The 26,160-nt window shown below is 29.6% G+C and overlaps 2 protein-coding genes across 2 annotated transcripts; one reads left to right on the top strand and one right to left on the bottom strand.

Annotated features, from left to right (window-relative positions):
• Window positions 1-1,074: 1,074 nt before the first annotated feature.
• Window positions 1,075-26,067, bottom strand: LOC112679692 (uncharacterized protein CG3556). Its single transcript, XM_025549588.1, has 8 exons — window positions 25,737-26,067; window positions 4,280-4,600; window positions 4,010-4,147; window positions 3,734-3,894; window positions 2,744-2,927; window positions 2,382-2,655; window positions 1,353-1,578; window positions 1,075-1,266 (listed from the first exon to the last, which is right to left on the bottom strand). The coding sequence occupies exons 1-7, from the start codon at window positions 26,050-26,052 to the stop codon at window positions 1,362-1,364; spliced, it is 1,611 nt and encodes a 536-aa protein (XP_025405373.1). The 5' UTR covers window positions 26,053-26,067; the 3' UTR covers window positions 1,075-1,266; window positions 1,353-1,361.
• On the top strand, window positions 12,835-25,345 carry LOC112679715. The gene is made up of 3 exons (XM_025549606.1): window positions 12,835-12,992; window positions 15,406-15,567; window positions 25,020-25,345. The coding sequence occupies exons 1-3, from the start codon at window positions 12,942-12,944 to the stop codon at window positions 25,203-25,205; spliced, it is 399 nt and encodes a 132-aa protein (XP_025405391.1). The 5' UTR covers window positions 12,835-12,941; the 3' UTR covers window positions 25,206-25,345.
• Window positions 26,068-26,160: the final 93 nt, after the last annotated feature.

Here is a 26,160-nt window from a genome sequence, read left to right as displayed (position 1 = left end):
AATCGCGATATGATTCTACTTAAAATTTTTAGTTGGAAAGCGTTTTTAATTTTTATCCTTAATTATATTTTCAAATTTTTAAATTTATGTGTGTATATATATATATATACTATATACAATATATACTATACTACATACTGTATCCAATCAAGTAAACGTATTATGTATATTATACATAATACGTTTACTTGATTGGATACTTATATTTGTATTATAATATAAGGATCAATGCTTTAGATTTATTTAAATTACATTTTAATATATTATAGAACAATTAATTTTTGTTTAAACTCACAGTGGTTAGAAACAATGGTTCATAATTACAAACATTCTAAACGAATAAAATTTAGTTTAATACTTTGAAATCAATCTAAAGGGGCTAAGGGGCTTTAGCTCCTTCTTTGAATGTGTTATATTTTATATAAGTATATAATAAATACTTAATAGATGCCTTTAATTGAAGATTGGTCGAACGACTAATGAATTTATTAATTATTTTGTATTTTATAATTTAAAAATATATTATAACTAATATGCTTATATATTTACTGAAACTATATATTTTGTCTTTCTGTAAATACAAGTTATTCCCACTCCCCATTTCATATTTCTAGATCCACCCTTATTTGGAATTAAATTATTATTCAACCTAACATTTATACACAGTTGAAAATAAACGTTTAACAATTATTTTTAATTTTCACAACTGATAAAATATTTTCAATCGATATAAATAAAAAATCAAATGTGTACTTTGGAGTAATAATATTTATCATAAATATTTAAAAATAATTTCTAAGAAAGTGGTATCTATTTAAAAGATATTATTTTCCACAGCTTTTCAAAGATTTCAATTATTATAAATACGATAAATTAGTTATTAATATTATATGCTTGTACAGTATTACAAATAAATATCAGTGATGACGTAGAGAACGATAAATAATCTATTTATAATACAGTATATATTAAGATATAAGTAAGTCATATTGGACAAAATGCAATTAATATTCAAACTAACATTTTTATATAAGAAGCTTATAAACAATTAATACAATATTAAATTAGCATGAAAAAACGTCTTGTTTTTTAAGCATTGGTACGGAAAAAATAACTTTTGACACATAGTTTTCAACAAGTCTAAAAATGAATATCACTTAATTTCTAGGAAAAAAAAGATATTTTTATAAATTATTATTTCTGTTAATTATTGTCAACCTTTAGTTTAACGTTGTATTATGCACGTTCAAAATTTTTTTTATAATCCTGAAACAATATTAATAAGTAATTTAATACATTTTTTAAAAGTAGTGATCAATACATAGCATTTATAAACTACAAATCAGACGAACCTTTAACATTTAGAGCTTCTTGTACCAAAATAAGTAGTGTTCACCATTTTGCACGATTAGATCATCAACACCAGTCGGGGCTACTAGTTGATTGCTCGGAGGATTTTGAGGATCAGGACAGGATCTTAGTTTATACAACAACCAAAAATGGTAACTCATCGGCTCCTCCTTAAGTCCTGATAAAGTATGTACATAGTGACCATTTGGCCATTCTGTAGCTGAAAATCTGAAAGAAAAAAAGATTTATCTACCTTATAGTATCTGAATTTAAATAAAATAATGTAGTTCCATTTATATAAAATCAATCAACATAATCGGACAACGTTTATGCACAGAGCACTATAGTATTTTTGAAAGATGTAATATAGGTAGAGTGGCGTACGAAGGGGGGGGCTGAAGCCCCTTCCCCATTGCCTATATTATTATTTTAGTTTTTAAATCTACCAACGATATATAATATAGTATCTCAAAGCGTGTATTTACCGATTTATTAGAATCACGAACTTAAATATTATTAAATATTATACATATCTTAGTCTGTGATTACGAACATAACCCATAGATGGGTATTTATAATCTATAATTAAAACTGATCATAACTGTTAGCAACAGTCCATACATCGTTAATCTAGCCAACATTCCAAAGATCAACCATGACGGAGGACTGTCTTAATAGATAAACTTTAGCAAATATCATTAATAAAGAAAATCTAACTGAATTGAAAGTTCTACAACAATTTTCAAAAACATCACCTAAGCGACTACAACTATTAGACTGAACTAAATAAAAATGTATTTTATTGCCCATTATTTTTATTATTTGTTCATTTTTTTTTCACATATTTTTGTTTATTTAATGCTTAATTTAAATAAGAAATAAAAAAGCAACTATTTTATTTTTTAAGCCAATGCTTCTGTTATAACTGAGTTATTATTTATTTTCAATCCCCCTCCTCATTGTAAAATTCTGCGTACGCCACTGGGTAGGTAGGCATAATTTACGTAGTTAAAAATAATTCAATAGCATACGTAAAAGCGCTGTCCAGATCAGACGCCCTTTGCATTATCTCATAAAACGTAACGTTATGATCAGCCGTGATGTTGATGGACCGTTTTTCCGTGATGTTACTGCCGATCCACAGCGAATAGCTGACTGTAACGTTGTTACCACTGTCCGACATCTGAGGTGGTGGTTTGTATTCGTCCGTGACAAACGGTTCACTTATGTTCACAGCCACGGGACGGTTGACGTCGACAGCCGACGGATGCGGTATGATCACTGCAGTGCCTACGTTGTCTTTATCTACATATACGACCAACGAAGATTTTTTTTAGCTATTTCATACACGGGTATACTTGATATTCACGAACGCGGAATGCTGAACACTCACCAGCTCCGGGCCGAACTTCGCAGTGATCTGCTATACCTTCTGCGACGCCAGAGACTCGTGCCAAGGCAATTATTACTTCGGCCGTTGTCGCGACATCGAAGAAAGCCCCATCGGGCCCTTGATGGTTTAACAACCAGTCAATAGCATTTGTCCGGTTCCATATGGCTTTTCCTTCTTGCAACGCCTGAACGGATAACACCACCGACGAATTAATAACATATTTAATATAGGTAGGTATGCGCACGGCGGAACCATGTGCGCTGTTAGTCTAAATCAGTGTTTCCCAAACTTCTTATCTTTACCGCCCAATTTCAAAAAAAAAAAATTCGACAGACGTCCCCTTAAAAAAATATTGTTACAAAAGTATTTAATGAAAAATGAAATTTATTATTTATAAATATATATATATATATAATGTATAGGTACAAATGAAAAAAAAATATCTTAATGAGATGGATAAGGTTGGTGTTTTGCTAGAAGTTCGTTGATATTAGTTTTGATTTTCATAAACAGCATTCTTAAGTACCCACGATTAGTTGTTTGTAACGGTTGTTTTTTTTAGTTAGTAGATTGGTTACTGCACTAAATCCACGTTCAACCAAGTAGAATGATGGAAATGCGATCAAAAATGTTTGTACAGCAGCCCACAATCCAGGATAAAGTATAGGTACCTATCTTCTTTTGTAGCCACAATACTTGGTAACCTTTCTTGAACCTCAATTTTAACTCCTCATTTGTAGTTACTTTTATAAATTCTTCTTATTTTGCAGAATCTATGGTTTCTATATTTGAAAATGGATCTAAAACCCATTTGGGGTAACATTTGGATATGCCCATTTTAAGAATACCACCCTCTTTTTGTAATGAAATGTCACCCAATTAAGTTTATAACTTCCATTGCCCCCTGGATAACTCTAGCGCCCCCAAGGGGGCGATATCGTCCACTTTGAGAAACACTGGTCTAAACAACGGTTCAGTAGGCATACTTACCCGAATCGCTAACGCGGTTGTGTGCAAACTGCCGAACCCTCCGTCCGGTTGTTGGAGCGCTATCAATGTGGCTAACGGTTTCTTCAGTAATGGCTTCACGTTCCGGTTACGGTGGTCGTGTTCAACACACTGGAGAGCTAAGATAGCAACACTCAATGAATCTGCAAACATAATATACATCGCACACGTGTGTCAGTTGGTTTCATCTTACGTGTAATTATTATATTATTTCATTATTCAAGTGGCATAATTTCAATCCTTATACCAATAACTAACCCACTGTGTGTTTCGAATTGGCTATCTCCATTAGTCTTCGTATATGTCTTTTTCTGACGTGTGTACCTGATTCACACGCTACCAGGCTGCTGTATGAGAAGTCTAAATCGGATATAGTATCGTGTTGTAGTAATGAACCTAAATAGTTATAAATACATAGATTTATTCCGACATCCAATCAAAAAATATATAGACGCAATTAATAAAAATCAACGGTATTAAAACCGTTTTTCGTTTGATTACTAAAACTTTATAATATGTAATTTTTACCGATCAGATCGTGTCCATGGAACTGCCTCGGATCGTGACAAGCACTGGCTAACGCCATTGAGTACGTCGCAATGTTGGATACGGTTAGCGCTTCGTCTTCGTCGTCTTGCTGTTGAAGGGTATCCGAATCTGGATCATGGTGTTGCCATAGTCTAGCTAAAAGCTCGATTTCCAATTGCTTGGCACTCAGTTCCCGTTCTAAGCGGCCTCCGGTTTTCGTCATTTCCATGGCCACGATCGCCTGTGCGGTGTCTGTTCCGATTCCCCATCCCCAGTCTTTGCCACGCTGTAAAGTTAACCAGTCGATGGCTCGTTGTAATTCTGTAAAACAATATAAAACTTATATAGTTCAAACTAATGAATGTCATTTGAAAAGAGGGGAATGTCTTTCACAGAACGTTTTTCACTGTGTATTATAGTAATCGCTCGAAGATAAATTATCAATTATTCAAAGCTTATAATCAATCATACGTTCAATTTTCAATGAGTTGTAAAATCTACTACTAATATTTTTACTTTTTTTTTATCCGCGAAAAGTTAGTTTACATTTGGTTACCAACCTAATTGGTTGGTGACTTTTTTATATAGAATGATAACTAGGCTTAGGGACTTCTAGCATTTGCATACTTTTTTTAATTATTGTTAAATATAGCAGAGTACGAAATAAATTCGTTTCTCGGTGCCATGATATCAGATCTAAAATTTGAATGTGCATATTTTTGCATATTTGATAGATTTTGCAAAAGAGTGCATATTTTAAAATTGTTATGCTTATTTTGCATATATTGACAAATGTTTCAAATTGTATTATTACTATTATTAAAATTAGAAACTATAGTTTCATATAACATACATACATATTTCAACCGATCGAAAAAAAAATGTACTAAGAGGACTTAATACTTCCAGTATTACGCTATCTGCAAACTACCTCTCATATTTCGTTATAATTTTTGTGCAAGTATAAATAATACTATAAACCTGTATCGACCGTATAACCCGCTGGATATCGACCGGATGTCGATAAAGATAATGGTCGATAAAGAATAATAGATTATTTGTTTAGTGTTCAGTTCAGTCGATTATTATCTGTCGTTTTTGTGTCTCGCAACCACACAACGTCGAATCATACGTATAACATTGTATGCGTATATTTTGTAACATTGTGTAATGCCTAAAGTACAAGTCTACGAGTAACCGACTACAAAATTTTGTTTGGGAGTTTAAAGATACATTTACATCCGATGGACACGTTTTATTTTGTGTACTATATGGTCATTTTTTTTTTTTTTTTTTTAATGCATATAAATGCATATTATAATGTATATTTTAATGATTTTAAAAGCATATTTATGTATTTTTTAGAGCTATAAGTCCCTAAGCCTAATGATAACAATACCATATTTTATGAATAAAAAATCCGTGCTGTTGTAAATTAAAGTACTAAATAGCAATTATTTTTTGTTGTAGTACAATACAAGAAATTAAATTATTAACCTGGATTTGTTTTTATTATATATATAATCGCAGGGAAAAATTGCCGAGAATTTTGAAATAATTTTAAATGTTGATATACGAGTAAAGCTTGATTTATTAACCATTATTAGAACTAGGTTTTTGAGGCATATGCATCTTTTTTTCTGATGTCCCGACCCATAGGTCTGTAAGAAATAAATGTGTTTCAAGCAGTAGTGGTGCGTGAATAAAATTTACGGGGCACTTAATTTTTGTATAACTATTGGTTATTATTAAATTTTTGATATCAAATTATTCTACTTCATTCTAAGTTTTTAATTTAAACTATAAAGTTAAATAGATACTGAAAAATTTATTGTTCATAGTTTCTTGTATACAATATTGTGATAGGTTTATATATATATATATATTAGGTACATAGTAATTCAATTCAAACTTTAATTAATATTTATTTTATAGATATAGATTTCATAGATAAATATTAATATGTTATTAATATTAATACATGTTCAATACGAATTTTTCCCAAAAGATGAAATTGTTCTTGATTTTACAAGTATATTTTTGAAATAACATGTTTATCTGCTTTTCTTATTATATTTTTTGTAGTTGATATTCAATCAAAACTTCATTCTTTTTCATCTCGAAAAAATACACAAATGAAACAAAAAAAGTTTGTTGTGTTTATTACAACCACTAAGCCACGTAAATTTATCATACCAACTATACACTCGATAAATATGGAGTCGGCTTTTTGTTTTTTAATTTACATTTTTCATCATACGTAAATTAATGAAAATCATTGTTTAATAATTCATCTAATGTACAATGTTTTGATTCCATTATTTCAATATTAAATCAAAAACGCTACAAAATCTTATGTACAAAATAACCCATTACACAAATATACGAAAGGAATAACGTGTCAGAGACTACATAGTTTCTCGTACTCCGTACAGTAACCATTATCGATAATGGTCCCCCCGAACTTTTATTTACCTCCTATCTATTAGAATTGAGACTGTCGTTCGAGTCTCAATCGTTTTACGATGCCGTCGTCCGTCGTTATCGCTAAATTCGAAAATAGCTCAGAACGTATTTTCATTGAATCATACGTATTCATATCACGATGGACATAATATAATACCAGTGTTGCCAGATGGTACGATCTTGATGGGGAAATACGATCTTTTGAGCCTCTATACGATCCCCCACCAGAACTATTGATAGAGTGGGAAACATACGATTTTTATAGAATAATTCAAAAGTTAACAATAATGATACCAATCTACCTATTTATAGATATTTTTAATATTTTTATTCTTCGAATTTAATATTTATAAAGTATGGTTATCAGTGATGTATTGTGTATTCGCGTGTGTGGTATTCCAGTATCCGATTTTTATTGTCAATTTTAAATTTTGTCAGTACTCAGTATAAATATTAGATCTAGTTAAAAATTGTTTTAATTACTTTCATTTATTCATCAAGTGGTTCACATTTGAATTTTTAACAATGAATCTCTCAGAACTTCTTGACTCATTCAAATGGGAGATTTTCCCACATCCACCCTACAGTCCCGACCTAGCACCAAATGATTTTCACTTGTTCCCGAAGATGAAGAACTGGCTATCACTGAGTGGCTGAGATCGCAGGCGGCGGATTTCTATGACGAAGGAATTTCGAAGCTTGTCCAGCGTTACGATAAGTGCCTTAATTTGTTTGGTGACTATGTAGAAAAGTAGCATTTCAGTCACTCTTTCAGATGTGTATAATAAAAAAAAATTTCCTGTACATAGTTTTTGTTTTATTACAAAACGTTCCTCACTTTCTGAATAACCCTCGTAATATAACTATGTATTTATTAATTTTGTATTTTATTTTTATTTGATTTGAAAATAATTACGTCGTTCTTAGTTTTGTTATTTTGTAATAAAAATTCAAATATAGATAAGGTTTATCTTAGACTTGTTCTTATTATCACGGTTTGATAGCGAGGACCGTAGGTCCGAGTCAAATGTTTTATATGATATTTTCGTTGAAAGTACGATCATTTTGAAGCTCCTATACGACCTTCTCCTTTTGAGAAATACTGGAAACACTGTATAGTACACACATACATATATATAGTAAATATAGTCGACAACAGTATATTATTTACACATAGATTACACAAATACTTGAAAATAATTTAAAAAAATTAAAACAAATTAATTTTTTCCTATGTTATAATTATTGGGGAGACGCCATCTCAAAGTTTCCCCTGACGCACCGCCACTGATTTCAAGTGATACTGATTACTCTATTGTAGTTTTAATTTTGCATATTTTTGCATTTTATGACAAATTTAACTATATGCATTTTTAAGATATACATTACTGTTTTTAAAGTAGTATTCATGTTTTTAGAGCATTTTTCAGAATTTATTTATAAAGTCTTAAATATTAGGGTGTCTGATTATGCATTTCAGTGTTTGTTCGCTCAAAATTTGCATATTAAGTACAGTGTACCATTAAGTAAGGTTTGTTATCTAATAAGTTGATAAACTAATAATTATGAGCAATCGACCCAAGTACTTATTTTATCAAAAATAGAACAAAATTTATATAGACGAAAGAAATTTTACTATTTACATGAGTCCAACGATAATATTAGCAAGTTATGAAATACATTTTTTTTTTTTTTTATTTATTTTATTACACAATCTGTAAATATATTATTTTTACAATAAGTGTAAGTGTTGTAGTAGGTTTATATAAAAAGACTGAAGACTTGAGCGAAGAACCCATCCAGTGATGGGACTTCTTTGGAGTTGCGGATGGGTTTTATTCAGTCAGGAGGTCCCGACACCATTTTTGTTTCAAACGTCGTCCAGGGTCACCTGGAATGCTGAGGGTGGATAAGTTTGAGATTAGAGGATTACGGTGGTTGGAGAGATTTGAGTGGAATCGTTTATACAGAGTTTTGGCTACGAGTTGAACTGTTGGAATAGACAGGTCCTTGTGGAGTATATCGTTTGAGACGTAAAAGGGGGCTTTGGTAATTTGTCGAAGGCATTTAGATTGGAATATTTGAATTTTATTTATGTTAGATGGTTTGGCTGAACCCCAAAGTTGTATACCATATGACCATACGGACTTAAGTAGCAGTTTATATATAAGTATTTTGTTGTTCAGATTGATGTGTTTAGATGTAAGGAGTAGACGTAGCTGACGGGATCAGTTATTCAAGGCAATACGTTTGGTATGGATGTGGTGGGCCCAGGTCAATGGACGATCCAGGTGGAGTCCAAGGTACCGGACATTTTGTGTGGGTGGAATGGGTATGTTATTGAGGGATATGGTAGGGCAGTTTCTAGGCCTTAGAGTGAATGTGCAGTGGGCTGATTTTGATTCGTTTATTTTTATCCCCCAATCTCTGTACCAGTTTTGGAGGAGATTTAAATGGACTTGAACGTGGTTGGAGGCTATTTCAGGGTCTGAGTTAAGCGCCATAATAGCTTTGTCATCGGCAAAGTCACCTGTGATCGTATGGTTGGTTGTTGGTTGGTCGGAGATGTATAGGTTGAATAAGAGTGGGGCTACTACGACGCCTTGGGGTACTCCAGCGTGGATGGGATTTATTTCAGATAAGGCTGAACCAGAGCGTACAGCAAAGTTCCTGTCTTCGAGGTATGATTTGAATAATAGATAGTAGTAGGGAGGGAATATGGATTTCAGTTTGAAAAGGAGGCCTTGGTGCCACACTTTATCAAAGGCCTGGACCATGTCTAGGAATGCGGCTGTACATATTTGTTTTTTTCCAGAGAGAATGAGATTTTGTCTACTAAGCGGTGGATTTGGTGTATGGTGTTATGGTTTGTACGGAAGCCAAATTGATTATTTGGAGTATTTGATTCGATAGTTGGAATAATACGTTTTAAGATAAGTTTTTCGAAAATTTTCGAGAAGAGTGGGAGTAAGCTAATAGGTCTATAGGAACTGGGGGTATCAGGAGGTTTGTTCGGTTTTGGTATCATCACTATTATTGAAAATTTCCATAGAGCAGGGAAGTAAGTTAGTCTTATTATAGAATTGTATATATGAGTTAATAAAAGTATGACTTTTTTGGGTAGTTGGGAAGCTATTTCAGCGGTTATTAGGTCGAAGCCTGGGGTTTTCTTTCGAACAGATTTGTCTATAGTATATTTAACTTCGCTTGGTCGTATATGTTTTGGAGGGAGACTCATTGGCAATGGACAGAGTAGAAAGTGATTTATTTTGTGAATTTGGGTAGTGAATAGAATATCGGCGTGCGGTTTGAATGTAGAGTCCAGATGGTGACGGAATATATTTGATTTTTCTATGTCGTTTATTGCCCATGTTCCATCTGCTTTTCTCAAGGGCGGAACTGGGGGTTGACTACGAAGTATTTTTCTGGTAGTTTGCCAAAGTGAATTGTCCCTTGAGGAGATACCTATTAGATATTTAGTGAAGTTTTCGGATCTAATTTGGGCAAGGTGCCTTTTGAGTTTATTCGTGAGATTATTGAAAACACGTTTGTCGGATGGAAATCTTGTTCTCTGCCAGGTGGCTCGGGCTTTTCGTTTTTCCGCTATTAAGGATCTGGTATAGAGGGGGAGGTTTTTGATGGTGCTTTTAGGAGTGGGAGGGGAAGAATAGGACCATGCCGTTTCTTGTATGGATTTTGTGAGGAAGTTAACTGCTTCGTCAATATCATTGGGGGATTTTAAACTTATGTTGAGGTTTATTTTGTTCTCGAGGGAGGATCTGAAGGTTACCCAGTCTATAGCGCCTTGAGTTAAAGTAGGTTTACTTGGTTTGTTTGGTGGCATAGTGTCGATTGTGAGGAGAACCGATGAGTGGTCAGAGCAGAGGTCATCTAAGTTGGTTACTATACTGTGAAGATTGTTTGGTATTTTGGTTAAGAATATGTCGAGAATGTCTGGGTTTTTCCTTCGGGAGATGGGCCAGTATGTTGGTGAGGGCAGAGCATGTATTTTGTAGTTTCGTAATTGCGTTAGGGTGTTAATGGTATTTCCGCGAGGGTTATTTGCGCGGCAGCCCCATTGTGTATTTTTAGCATTTATGTCGCCTCCGAGAATGAATTTTTGGCCAAGAGAGTCGAAGTAGTTTTCATATTGGGTTTTGGTGATTGTGTGGCGTGGCGGGCTGTACACTGCATGGATGTTTATGGGAATATTGTTGAGTGTTGTGCGGATACCACACGATTTCAAGTAATCTGTTTGATATGGTGGCAGGGGATAGAATAGCAAGGATGTTCTTATTATAATAGCAGCTCCTGCGTGAGCAGTGCCATCTGGGTGATTGGTTTTAATAATATTAAAACCTGGGAGATTGAGGTGAGATGAATGCGTAAAATGCGTTTCAGATATTAAGGCGATATCTATTCTATTATTTTGTAGGATGGCTAGTATCTCGTCTCTATGGTTTGTTAGACCATTTGAGTTCCAAGTTAGGATGAGGAGGGATTTTGAAGTTATTTTATTAGTTGGCATTTTTATTGAGGAGACTTGAGATAAGAGTGGTGAGAAGGGAGATAAGAGGATTTATGATTGATTTAAATTCTTCTATGAATTTAGAATAGGATTGTTCGTTATTATTTGTTGGAGCCGGAATATTATTGGGAGGAGGGTGACCCTCTGTTACATTTGCGTACGTACGTTGATTTGGTAGGTGTTCTTTATTTGATTGTTGGTGTTGGGTCTGGTGTGTAGAGTTGAAGTTGAATGGCTGCTGGAGGCTGGGTTTTATACTTGAGATGTTGGGACGTCTTTGTGATAGTTGTTTGTATATGGTGCATCCCCTGTAGTTAGCAGGGTGTGCTCCTTCGCACAGGGCACATTTTGCTGGGAGGTCTGGAGATTTTTCACAGGAAGAAGTGGGATGGTCGTTTCCACATTTGACACACTTTGGGTTGTGAGCGCAATATGTTCTAGTGTGGCCATATGACTGGCAGTTTTGACACTGAGGGATTTGGCGTTTTTTATGAGGTTCTTCTATTTTTACTTTTGTGTGAAGTAATGTAGTGATGGAGAAGATATCACTGTCGCTTCCTTGTGGATCGAGGTCGGCGAAGAACATGGGGAGTGGAGTTTTTGTTTGGGCGTGTTTAATGAAATAAATTTAATTTAAATATAGTTAAATAAAATGTAAATATTAATCAAATAAGTACTTATTTTGTTATTATTATGTTAAATAAATATAATTAAATATGTTTGGTAAAATTATTTTTATAATATAATTTTTAAACTATAATAAATACATTTTTTTACGCATTTTTATAGTGCATTTGTTATTAATTATTAATTGCATCATTGCTTAAAATTATTATTTTTTTTTTTTTTGTAAAAACTTGTTACACATCATTCAGTTTATATTATACACCTATATTTACTTAGTCTATCTTTATGTTACATGATATCATCCACTTAAACTCATATAGATAAAAAAAAGGTAACGTTATCTTTGAATTAATGCAAATTTTTGAAACGTATCGTAACCACGCCAACATCATTGACGCGTAATTATTTAGTGGTTCTCAAATTTTCCATCAACCGTCATCTACCCAAACAAATTCATACATAAATCACTCCTCCTGTCATTTTCCATGTAGTAAATCTTGTGAATGATGATTCATCACTGACGAATAACTAGTAAAAAGTTATTAATATAAACATAACATAAAATCAAGCCTCGGTTTATTTTGTCAATATAAAATCACGAATGATCACATTTCACTTCACAATATCACATATTTTTATTTAAAAACAAAAAAACAGTGAGAATAATACAATAGTGTATTTTTCTAATTTTATAAATAATATAAAGAAAAAAAAGTATAATTATCATCTGATAATGAATAAATATTTTCTTAAAATCAGAAATAATAATCTAATGTATAATATCTATGTATAATTTTATTATATGAGTGATAACTTAATTTTAAATTAAAAATAATTATGATTATTGTTTATTACCGTTATTTATTCATATGGTCTGAAACCTCGCCCATAAACGACACAGATAAGTGATGTATAAGTTATCATAATCGGTGTGCCAGTTTACTAATCATTAGTCCACAGTCGCTTATAAATCTAAGACTATAACAGTAAGGTTATATCGTATTTCTACATCAATATTTATGTTAAAATAATCTAAGTATCATGTCTTCATTATTAAATTCTATTATATTCCGGCTTAAATTGACACAAGTAGTAAGTATTAATTTAATTAACATTTATGTAGTATATACTTATACAATATATTATATTATGTTATTTATTTATTTCGTATGGAAATATACCAATTGTGTTAGATTGGTAATGTATTCAATCGCATCATTTGGGGAAAGGAAATGAAAGCATTTGATTATATAAAAGGTATAATTATAACTATACATTTCTTGTCAATTCTTCTCAATAAGCATACTTATGGTTTATTATTTCGAATATATTTTTGTTAATTATAATTTAAGTAATTTAAAAATATGTATTGTATGTATATTTTGATATATTTTGTTCTTAATATTTTATTTAAGTTATTCTAAGTTATTTTAATAACTTGAACCATATTAACTATTGAGAAATAGTATTTCAAAAGCATTTAAAATATTATTTATCTACACTTATTAAATATATATTCGGTAATTTTATGTATAATGTTTATATTCAAATTATACCATAATGTTTTTTTTATCATTATTGACATTTATGTTCGAGATTAAGTTTTTCAACTTTGTGAATTGGAGAAAGATATAAAATATTTTATCCATAAACTTAGTAATTTATTTTACATTAATTGAAAATAATTTTCTCATATGTATAATATGTTTAATTCAATATACTCAAAGTAAAGTTTATTTCTTAAATTTAACATAATCACCACAGTTTAAATTTGATGACATTTTATGTGAGTAATAGTTTCTCATCCATCAAGTTATGATAAATGTAAATAAAAGTTTTAATAAACAAAAAAATTCAAATGTTATAATTAAAACAAATAACTATTAGTTTTATTAAAGCCTACTGCTTTAAAGAAAAAATGTTATCTCCAGAAACATTATACGTGCAATGTTTTCTTAAAAATTCAATATTGATGAATATAATTGGGTTTAAACTTACTTTAAATAATATTATATTTTATAAACAACCTATTAAGTTAAATTGTGATTAAAATTAATTTATTTTTATTTTTATAAAGTAAATATATTTGAAAAAAAAAATTTAAATTAACTTGAACAAAAGCTACTATATCAATTATTTACACGCCTAAATTATTTTTACCTCTTTTAGTGATGAAATTAAGTAAAATAAAAATATTTATTTAATAGTTCTATTAATATAATGTTTTATTTTATTTTTATCTTTTTTTCGCCAATTCTTATATTTTATATTAAATCTGTATTTTTTTTTCTTTTTACATCTTCATCATTTCTGCCAAGTAAATATTTTATCTTTTCTAATAATCATAATTATATTTGTGTAATTATTTGGGAAGTATGTATTTGGGCAAGTTTTTAAAAATTGCGGTGTTTGAGCCATTTATCATAATGTTTTTGGGCGAATTATTTTAAAATATTGTTATGTGTTTAGGTGACATTTTTTAATATCTTGCAATGCATTTGGACAATACACTATTAATCAATTTTCCCTTTCATTTTAACAGACTTAGGACTGTCCGTGACTTCTTTTTTTTATTGGAGAAAAAAGGTAATTCGCCTCAACGCATTACGCTCAGTTATTTACTACAATTTATAATTTTGTAACAATCCTGTGTATATCAATATTGAATTTGTATACTATGTCTTTTGATGACCCACATGGTGGGCTTAATAAAGTTGTTATATAAAAGATTTAACAAATACTAAGTATTTTATACTATATGTACTAAGATCATAATTGGGTAATCGTTTCTAAGAGGGGAAAGGGTTGTGAATTAAAAATGAATACGTTATAATTTTGTTAAAATATTAAATATATAATTTCATTTAGCGCAGAAATAATACTGTCTTAATAATATAATAATATTTAGTACTTAAATTCACATTTAAACATTTTTATTACTAAATTTTAAAATTATTGTTCATCTTAATTCCAAGTATTTTACTAGGAAAATTATTTGTATGAAAAATTCTTTATTTCATCGTTTTTTATTTGAAAAATATATTCAAGTTAACCTATTCTGGATTGACGTCAGAATTTCTATGTACATTGGTAATACTAGGCCTGTTAATTTTTATTTTCCAATTGCATTCCATTGGTAATTTTTATATTTTCAGCGTCGACATTTACCTTATAAAATATTATCAAGAAATCAAATTGATGTACAGAAGTAAATTTATCAAATATTATACATTCTAGTCTACAATAGCTAAACGAACACATCCATTAAATTTATTTATTTGACGTATACCAACAATTTTAATTGATTATTCTACGCTGAATAAATTGGTTTCCTATACATTAGGTAACAAAAAAAATATGTCGGTAGGGGTAATTTGAACTTCCAAAATCTTTCTCAGTTATGATCTTGATACTGTCAGTTGACAATAATATTTTTTTCTAAAAAAAATAATTAATTATATACTAAATACAATCGAGATCTATAAATTATCATTATTTTTTTCAGATTCTTTCTCTTGGAAGTATTGTACCAGTTTTCAGTGAGATTTATGTTACTCTCTCGTTGTTGACTGCGGATTTTGTGCATCTAACATTATACGGGTACCTAGGAATCGGCATAGTTGTTTTAGCGAGTTTATGTATATCAGAACCTGTATCAGAAAAAGTGGTAAATGATCTACATATATGTACATATTATTCATCCTAAAATGCCACAATGTGTTGAATGAACTCAAAAGGCCAAAGCTTATTTATAAATACCTGAAAGTATATGAATAGTTAAATGCCTGTCGTCACAAATATTAATGGTCCTCAATAGAAACCTAGTAAAAATTGTTACTTCTAGTTATCTCTCTCTCAGTTTTATATTTGTAGTTAAAAGTTCGAATTTACTCTGTAAAATGGGCGATTGTAAACTCCACCAAAATATGGTTAAGATAAAAAGGTAATAACTGGTCTAATGTAAACTTCGCCAGTTTTTTTTTTGTGTTTTGCATGTGAATCCTTTCATAGTCATCTAAGAAATTCATTTTATAAAAGTCAACCGAATGTTCATATTTTTATTAAAGTTCTTACTGAATTTCAAACCCATACTTGTATAAAACTAAATGGCATATCTCAAGTAAATAAGCTAAAAAATTTAAAATAAAAGAAAATCACAGTGTTACAGGATACTATAAATATGTATGTAGGTACATTAATGCAGTGCTCTCAACTTGGGGGCCGTGGTTATATAACTAGGGGGCCGTGAAATATTAATTTAATTTATAACTCTTGAAACCGAATTTAATGAAAAAGAACTTACTAAATTTTGTTTAAAACGACAGCAGGAGTATCCTGTTATTTCGAAAACGGCTTTACTTATATTAATACCTTTCGTATCGACATATCTTTGTGAAACTGCATTTTCACAACTTCAAATTATAAAAAACAAACATATATCATGTATTTCACAACAGTTTTAAGAACCAAACTTGCGTATTTCAGTTTCAAATATCACACCTGACAAATATATTATGTGAAAATATATAAGCCAATCATCATGTTAATAATTATAAATTTTTTTATTTATTATTATTAACCTAGCTTTTGTTTGAAACCAAATCAACATTATGACTGAATATTTTTTTATTGCTTTATAGTTGTTCCGATTATTTTTTGTTTATATATGTTTTAAGTTAAATACAATTATAAGATTACATTTCAAAGATATATTAAAAAACATTAATTTTCTTTACATTTTAATTATTTATTTGTGTGAAATAATGCATATAAATTTAGTACATCATTAACAATAAATAATTAAAGATTTTGATTAAGGAGGGCCTTGAAAGTTTTACATTAAATTTAAGGGGTCTTATAATAAAAAACATTGAAAAGCACTGCACTAATAGAGTAATACAAGAATTAGAATATTTACAAATTGCATCACATCATTTTAGTTTACACACACGACATAACTATATATTTTTGGATTATTAGGTATAACGATAATTTAATATGAATTTTTTTCTATGATTTAAATATTTAATGAGGACGATATGATATTATATTATAATTTTTTTTTATAATATACCATATTCATTTTATACTATTACTTGATTTTCTTCACTGGGAGAGTTTACATGAACTCAATTTTACCTTATTTTTCAGTGGTGGAGTTTACACGAAACCAATTTTACCTATTTTTTCTTTTTGGAGGAGTTTACAGTGAAAAAAGGTACTTGTGGCGGAGTTTACATATTATAACATAACATACATATAACCCCTGTAAAATAGCCTCAAGGTTTTGCCCTATATTTAAACTAAAAAACCTTGTTTATAAAGAATTATTAATGATAATAACTGATGGTATCAAAAAATTTAAAGACTTTTATGTGTACACATTTTGAGGAAAGCTATTTTATTAATTACAATAATGTCTAATATAAAATGTTAAAACAAAATTTACTGGTAGAGAGTTGGCGATGATTGTGTAGGAACATCATTTAAATATTATACTTCCATTAAATAATATACATAATTAACGGAAGTTGTAATTAATTTTTTTATTCATGCAAATATGAGTTAACAATAATAATGGTATGTAGTATAATTGCCAAGTGCACTTGTACCTAATTAATTTCAATGTTGAACTTTAAAACATTTTAAGCTTGATTAATATTTTGTTATAAGAAAAATTTTCTTAGTATTATGTTTCTAAAACGATTGACATGATCAACATATTTACACAGTTTGGCACTATTTTAACTCAAGATTTTTTTAGTTATAAAATATATGAAAGCAAAAATTGAATTATAATGTATTCAAATTCATATGAATAGGAAACTATATAATAATTGTAAATAATATTTGCTTAAAATAGTTAAGCAAACTTTACTATTAGAATATATTATAAAGCTAACTTTACTAGTAATGTAAAATGCTAATAAAATTAGCGCATGGAATAAATACAGAAATGACCAAAACAATATCTGTGATTAATGGTTGAATTATACTTCTGTGAAGTATAATTTCAAAGCTTGAGAAGCAAACTATACTATAGTACATTATTATAATAATGTGTTTTAACTTCCAACTAATTGGAGTTCTGTTTAATGATTTTTGACGATTTTTTTCAAACACCTAAATTTCAGCATAAATTATTCAGGCGGCCAACATAAATATAAAATATTTTTGTAATTTAAAGATCATTATTGATATATCAGTTTTTATTCGATTTTTAAAAAATATATTATTCTACCAAAATGTATTTCTGATATTATTAGCATAGTTTTTCAGTATTATTTAAAATCCTATACAATTTTTACCGCCACTTAGACAGTTAAATTCCTAACATTTTTCATAACTATGTACTATAAAGCTCAGTAATATATTTTATTATAGTAGTGTTATAATTGAAGTTATATTATTATACTTCAGCAAGTACACATGAGAGGGGGTTAGGGGGTCAAACCTTCTCTCCCAAAATACAGGAAAATTATTATAATATCCTTATCCTTATATATATATATAAAAGAACAGGCCTTTCTTACGTACCCATTTTATGACGAAGCTATTTAACTTTTTTCCAATTTTTTTCACAGAATTGTTCCAAATAACTTCCTAAGTATCACTACGTCACCCGATTTTTAAAATTTTGATTTTAAAGGATTGAAATCGGTAAAAATAATTTTTTACATGCAATTTGTATATCTATATTCATATAATAATAACAGTTAACCGATTACGGTTGTTTTGACTTGTGTAGGATTATATGGAAAACCGCGTTATTTTGACAAACACAAATAACCGAGCTGATTCAATAAATTCGCTAATAATTAGTGGATTTCAAGCACTAGAAATGGATTACTTTTCTATCGATAGTTATTAATAGTGAAGAATCGGTACATTTTTCTACCGAGTTTTTAAATTCACAAACACCATCTGGTATGTCTCTTAAAAAATCACTGAAGGTGGTAGTTCCAATCATATTATTGAGAAATTTGAATTCTACTAGATTATTTAATGGGACTAGGCTCTGTGTAATCTCTCTTACAAAAATTATAATCGAAACTGACATTTTGACCGGATGTGCTAAGGGAGAAAAAATATTTTTACCAAAAATACCATTATATCCCAACGATTTTCCAGTTAAGTTTAGAAGAGTTCAATTTCCAATAAAAGTCTGTTTTGCAATGACAAAAAACAAAACCTAAGGTCAGACTTACTGTGGTATAGATTTGGAAAATAACTGTTTTTAATATGAGCAATTGTATGTGGCATTGTCTAAAGTTGGAAGACCTAACCATTTTTACGTTTATGCACCACAAAATAAAACTCAGATTATGGTAACTAACCTAACCTAACCAAGAGGTTTTGAATTAAGCCATATTAGAATTGAGCAACTACGTAAAGAGTCATTTGTAAATATTATTATTATTTTTTTTCGTTTAATTATAATTCAGTTACTACTACTATTAGCACTTGATAGCATTATGTAAAATAAATTTTTTTCTTCTTTAAAATACAAAAATGTATGTTGATTTAACAACTTCATTTTGAAAAAGCAAAAACTACACACGGGCGAAGCCGGGTAATTCAGCTAGTAGAGCATAAATGGTATATAGATTATATAAGTATGAAACTATATAACCAAAAATCCCCTCAAAAATATTTTTTTGTGTAAGCATCTGAATATACTAATATTAGTATAGCTCAAATTTTTAAATTTTTCGATAACCTTTTTTTATATATGTAGTTAAATATTAAAAAATCCATGAAAATATTTAAAAATAATTAGTTATTTGAATAGTTACCGTTTATAATTTTGAGTATTTTAGTTTTACACTTTTTAAAAATAAGAGAAAAAAAATATTTTCAAACGTGTGGTGTATACAGTATTTCCAACCATAAATTTTAAGATGAACATAATTCCAAATTATTGTCTTATCTTTCATCATATTAACTTCTCCGCTGTCTTAAATAATCATATATACCTAATATGACTAATACGACTATTATGCGATTTCTTAACCTGTTTTTTTAGATACTAAGTGAAAAGAGGAATATATTTTAATGTTTTATTGGTAGTAACACGAAATTTAAATACATATACATGTACATATATAAATATATATTAAAATAACTTTTTAATCGAAAATCTCCCTTCAATAATTTAACTAATTTGGATACGGGGACAGTGGACAGCAACCATAAACATATATGTTAGTACTATACTAATAATACCAAGTGCACGCAATGTGACTGCATAGGAAATGGGCAAAAAGGAAAAGGGACAAGGAACCCTTTATAAAAATTAATGAGTAATGAGGTTATAATTCACTGCTATAATTATTGAGCGAGGGAAAGAAGAAAGGGTTTCTCGCGTGACAAAACAAGAGAAAGGTGATTCTATATAATTTACCGGCATGGCGGAAAATCGAATGTACCCAATTATTCCCGCGACCCACACATACAGGCACACATGGATGCGCAACAATCGATATCATCCTCACAGGCACAATTTGAGGGGGATTAGAGTAACTTGTTTCCGCATAGTTTTATTTTAGTCCTCTTAATTATATTTATATTATTAAGTTATATAGTATAAGTTATATTCATTCTTAAATATATATTAATTATATTATAAAATGGTCGAATAAAAATATAGTAAATATGGGATTAGATAGCCAACCCAATAATTAGTGTAAAAACATGTTGCCGAATGATTAATGTCAGTGGCAAATTTAAAAGGGCAATAAAGGCCTTAACCTTCCCTCAACCCATTGTTCCAGGATCTCGGTTGGTTTTGTAAAAAAGTAAAAATTATAAATTTTAGAAATTTATAAAATTTAAAAATAATTTAAAAAGTTACTAGATTATTTTATCACCAATATTATAAGTACAATTAAATAATCTCATCTTTGTGCTTTTTTTTTTAAAAAAATTCTAGGTATTTTATAATTTTTTTAAAAACTTTGGGTACCCCTTCTTAAAAAAAAAATCCTATATTCGCCAATTATTAGTATAATAATTATACAGTGTATATTGTTAGTACCTATTTAATAAAAACCAAATAAAATAAAAAAGAAGAAAATAAGGAACGAATATGTGAGAGGTAGTATTGGTAATGTCGATAGTGGACAAGATGAGAGAAAAGAGACTGAAATGGTTTGGGCATGTGATGAGCTAATAGGAAACAAAAGCAGTGAGGCGGGTTATGAAATGAACATTAAAGGGAAAAGTGGAAAAGGAAGACCAAAAAAGAGATTGGATACAAATGACAATGATATGAGGACAAAGGTGGCCGACTCCAAATAGTTGGAAGAAAGGTGAAGAAGAAGATAATACCATTTATAACTCATGATCTGGTACATACATCATTATATAACAGAAACGGTGCAGATATCTAATAATCCATCCCATTATAATAATAAAAATTAAAGTATAAAATAGAAGCATCGCACATTAGCTATTTTAAGAATATGAATGTTATGGATATTATCGCAATTGGCTCGTCGACGCAACGGTTCATTAATCATATGATATAATTAACATAATATTAATCAAAATAAATTTAGGAAATCACTTAGGTTTTTTTTTTTTAATAATGTATTCTATGATTAAAATTGGGATTGTCTCTTTAAAATAATTGTTAAATATTCATGAATATGGATGACATAAAATATTTTCATGTACTTATATAAAACTAGAAAATATTTTTTAAAAAACATTAAGGAGTTTGTATATTATTATCAAAATGAAATGAAGATTTTAGTTATATGTTAAACAAAAAGAAAACTTACTATACTAATTGGTATAAAATGAGTTCTTAAATATGAATACACAATTGATAAAGCATACTGTAAAATAGAAAAATTGAAAAAAAATTCTTTCAAATATAAATTTATAAATATAGTTTTTTTTAATGTAATTTATAATGAAGCTAGGTTAAACTAATATTAAATTGAATATTTTATAATTTTAATATTTTTAATGAGTATTAATTGTAACATTATTATTTTTTAAGATGTTTCAGAGAAGAATAATCAACAATTAGGTAGTGTATATTATACTAAATAAATTGTAATATATAAAAGATTTTTAGGATTTATTAATGTACCTCAAAAACAGAACGTTAATTCTTCGTTAAGTGTAATTTAAAATTTCAACAAAATTAATGTATCAGGTTTAACGATACAAAGCAAATAACCCAAACTGAATATCCTGCTATCATACCTATTTTATGGCATATCATATAAACTTAGTTGTACTAGACATGTTTCAATTAGTAAAAGTAACATTTTTTAATATTAAAAAATAATAATTTATACTATTTAACATTGTGCATTGATTTATCATTAATATAGGGAACTTGTTTAGTTTCTAAGTTTCAAACTGTTTAGAATAATTGTATAAATATTTTTCCCACCCCACCAATGATATAAAATGTACTGAACCTGGGTATTAAAATATATAATACAATATAATTATATATAAATATATAAAAATATATAATTAGACTTGGGTAATACTTATTGGAATTGCCTGATAAAAAAATTGTATTACTACTAAACTAAATTGTAAGGCTATCATTGAGTTAGTGAGGTAGTAATACACCAGAATTTCCTATTACACGTGTATTAAAATACGGGTACAAGTGTTCTTAATTAAATGATGTTATTAGTCTGTGTAAATAAAATACACTGTTAAATAAATGTTGAAATCCGTGTACCCGTGTATTTGCTTAGGTCTTTGTATCCGTGTTATTGTTAAAATAGTTTTAAATCTATGTATTTAAAAGCCAAATACCACTCACTCACTGGTCGCAGTATCTCAAAAATTATATAACGTACCAAATAGAAATTTGGAAAAATGGTTCTTCTGATACTTTAACCCTGCCATAAGAAAAAAATGTTAAAAAATGTTGCATTTAAATGGATTAATTAATAATTATTATTCACCACTAATACGTATTAACGTATTAACGTATCAGCTACCTGGAACCTATCCTTTTTGTCCGTCGTGTAGATAAGAATTGTTCCGAGAAGTTAATTGTTAAAAATAATGTATGCAACATATCGACATTTTTTTATTTCTGGTATATATGATCCTTTTATTAATTTTTAATATATATCATCTGATTTAAACAAATAAAGTTTTTTTAATTATAAGTAATAAATACTTATACATTTTACACACAACATAAAAAAACTTATATTAATAAAAATAATTAAATATGACAATAATAAATATACTAAATGATTTTACAAAGTACATAGTTAAAAAATATTAATTATAGAATAGTTTTAAAATTTAAATGGACCTGTATTTCAGATATACGAATTCTTGAGTTGCATGTGAATTACACGTTATCCAGATTTATTATTATAATTTTAAGATTTTATTAAAATTATACGGGTATTCAGCGCCGGTGGGAGGTTTTACGGGGCCCTGGAAATTTTTTTCGTTAAGCCAAAATATATTTCATTAGACGCTCTAGTACTCGTATATCATGTTTTTCTATTATACATAAATTATGTAAAAATGGATATTATAGTTTATCATCAAAGCATCAAAAATATATTATTATTTATTAATTTATTATTATTATACTATTTATACTACAATAAAGGTACCTACTAAACATAATATTAAAGTTAGGGATTAAAATACCATGTACCTTTTCACATGCTAGAGGGGATTGTTATTTGATTTTAAAAATGATATTATATGGTAAGCTTACAAATTGTTAAATTCAATGTAAGGTGCAGGGCCCTGGGCAACTGCCCCTTCTGCCCTGCCCTTCCACCGGCGCTACGGGTATTAATACGTTCAAGGACTGATATATTTTGAGAGTATAAGACGTATATGTATATGATATATTCTATGGGAACGCCACTGATTTGGAGTCATTACGGTCAAAAAATAAATATCAAAATACGTGGAAGAAAATCAGTAATTTTTCAGAGTTAATTAGTCTAACTTATCTAGTGCTTCTCAATATTAGTAAATATTTAGTATCCTATATTAAGTATAGCCTAATTTTTCTATATTATTATTTACTATATAAGACATTACAAGCTGCCAAACAATTTTTATTTTTAGGATCTTGTAAATGTGGAAATAGATGTTTTTCATATAAAAATATTGGTAGTGAAATACTGTTTAACATATGCAAAATCAAATTTTGATTTTAAGTAATTAGCTACAGATTTTTAAATATATACAAACTTATATACTTTATTTTTTGTTTCTCACTATACTGATTTCTTCTTGTACATGTGATAGATCCATAGACTTATTAACTAGTTGATGGGTCCATGGGTAGATCCTTCTTAGTTATATTCTCAGGAAGATAAAAAAAATCAATAAAATATAAAAAATTATATACATGTCTAATTACCTATTACAGTTTTAATATAAAAATGTTGTCTAATAATTTTTTATAATTTTAAATGAATTAATATTTGGTAAAACAAAGTAAATTTTTATTTATAATAATAAATATTAAATTGATTATTTAAGTATATTAATCACAGTCACATGAAATGTTTTCTCCAATAAAGTTTAATTTATATACCTATTGTATTTGATTTTAATTTAAATTGTTTTTTCTAATGAGTTATATAAATTTAGTACCTAAATTATCATGTGTTAAACTATTATAATATAGATGACTACAAGGAAATTAGGAGTAAATACCCCCCCTCCGGATTTGTACTGTCCATATAATTTTATCTCTTCATCCAAATAATTTTCGAAAGTACATATGTTTACCCTGCTAATTGATAACTTCGTATTAAACTTTAATAGCCTAGCCAAAACTATTTATACGTCATCATGTTTAACCTAGATATTTTGCAAACTACAGCTTATCACCAGCTATCTATATACTCGTGTTTGTTTCGCTAATCACTCTTAATGATAATGTAATATAATTTGTAAATTGTAGTCTTTCATATATAATATATGCTTATTCACATAGAAGAAAAATAGAGTTTGCAATTTTGCGTTGATTTCTTATATAATATTATACTATTATAGCTATAATCAAGTCGTATGGTACCAAACTCAGTTCATATTAGGTATGTTATTACCATATTATTATAAGAATATGTCTTTTTGTATTGTCTACAGACTCTATATTCGTCGTCTATGGCTGTGTTCCTACATTTATTATCTGCGGTGTTTATCATCAAAGACGTGTTTGGTCAAGACTCGTATATGTGGGGACTTCGAGTCATCAGCGGACTGTGTACTGGAGCTAATGCAGTGGCTTTTGGATGGGAAGTGTTGTACATCATGAAATACATCCATCATTAATAGTTTTGCTAAACATTAAGAAACGGTCAATGTTTATAAGAATAACGCTTTCGAATGAGTGTTATCTTTCTCTTTCGAACATATATTGTAAGGGCTTATAATTGTTAAATAATTTATCAATGTACTTTTTATTAGAAATATTTCTATAGTGGTTATTATTTATTAATAGTATGGCTCTTGATTATTAAAAAAAAAATATTCGCAACTATCATTTCTCGCAGCACCTGTGTCGTCAACCAAATTGTATTACATCTAATCGCCCTCTCCCATGGCCCCACTTCACTAGAAGTATTATCCTCTAATGTGTTTTTCGTATGAACTCAGAACTCTACTCAACTACGGGTAAGTAAATCGCATTTATGAAACCTCTAAGGAGACGTTTCGCAGATTCTTAAAACAAAAAAAAATCTTAGTCGTACACCGACTTTGTGAAGATCAATTAGGCGTGATAGGATAAGCTGCGAGATCGGTACAAACATAAGGGTGCGCGTTTAACGTAACGGTGAATAGCTGCTATATAAGGACCCTTACCTGATTTGTCTTTGACTGCTTTTGAAACGCCGGCCAGACTGTCAGTCACCGCCGTCGTCGAGACCACAATTAAAGTGATGATGAGTGTCGAGGCAGCCGGTGGCCACCGTGGTCGTCGTGTAGCCATATGACTACGGTAGTGCGACAACGCGGTGCCCGGCCATTTGGGCATCGGGCGACGTACTGTGCGCGACACCGGTGGTGCGGTGTGGCGTCGAGAGCTCTCGACTAGTTGCGCCGCGTGCGCGTTCGATAAGTCACCGACGCGCTGCTGGCCACGCCTACCGGCAGTCAACGCGACGCCACCGAGAGGCATCTGTGGCGCCTGTACGTCGCCCGCCGCCGACCGACCTATCGACGAGGGTTAGATCGCTTTACTTTTTAATTTTCCCTTCGTGTGGCCGCCACTACTACTGTCATGCCA

Source organism: Sipha flava, unplaced genomic scaffold (assembly GCF_003268045.1).
Source record: "Sipha flava isolate LNK unplaced genomic scaffold, YSA_version1 100_pilon_pilon, whole genome shotgun sequence".
Classification (NCBI taxonomy): Eukaryota; Metazoa; Arthropoda; class Insecta; order Hemiptera; family Aphididae; genus Sipha; species Sipha flava.
Note: the sequence above shows the minus strand (reverse complement) of the source record. Positions and strands in the feature narration are given on the sequence as shown.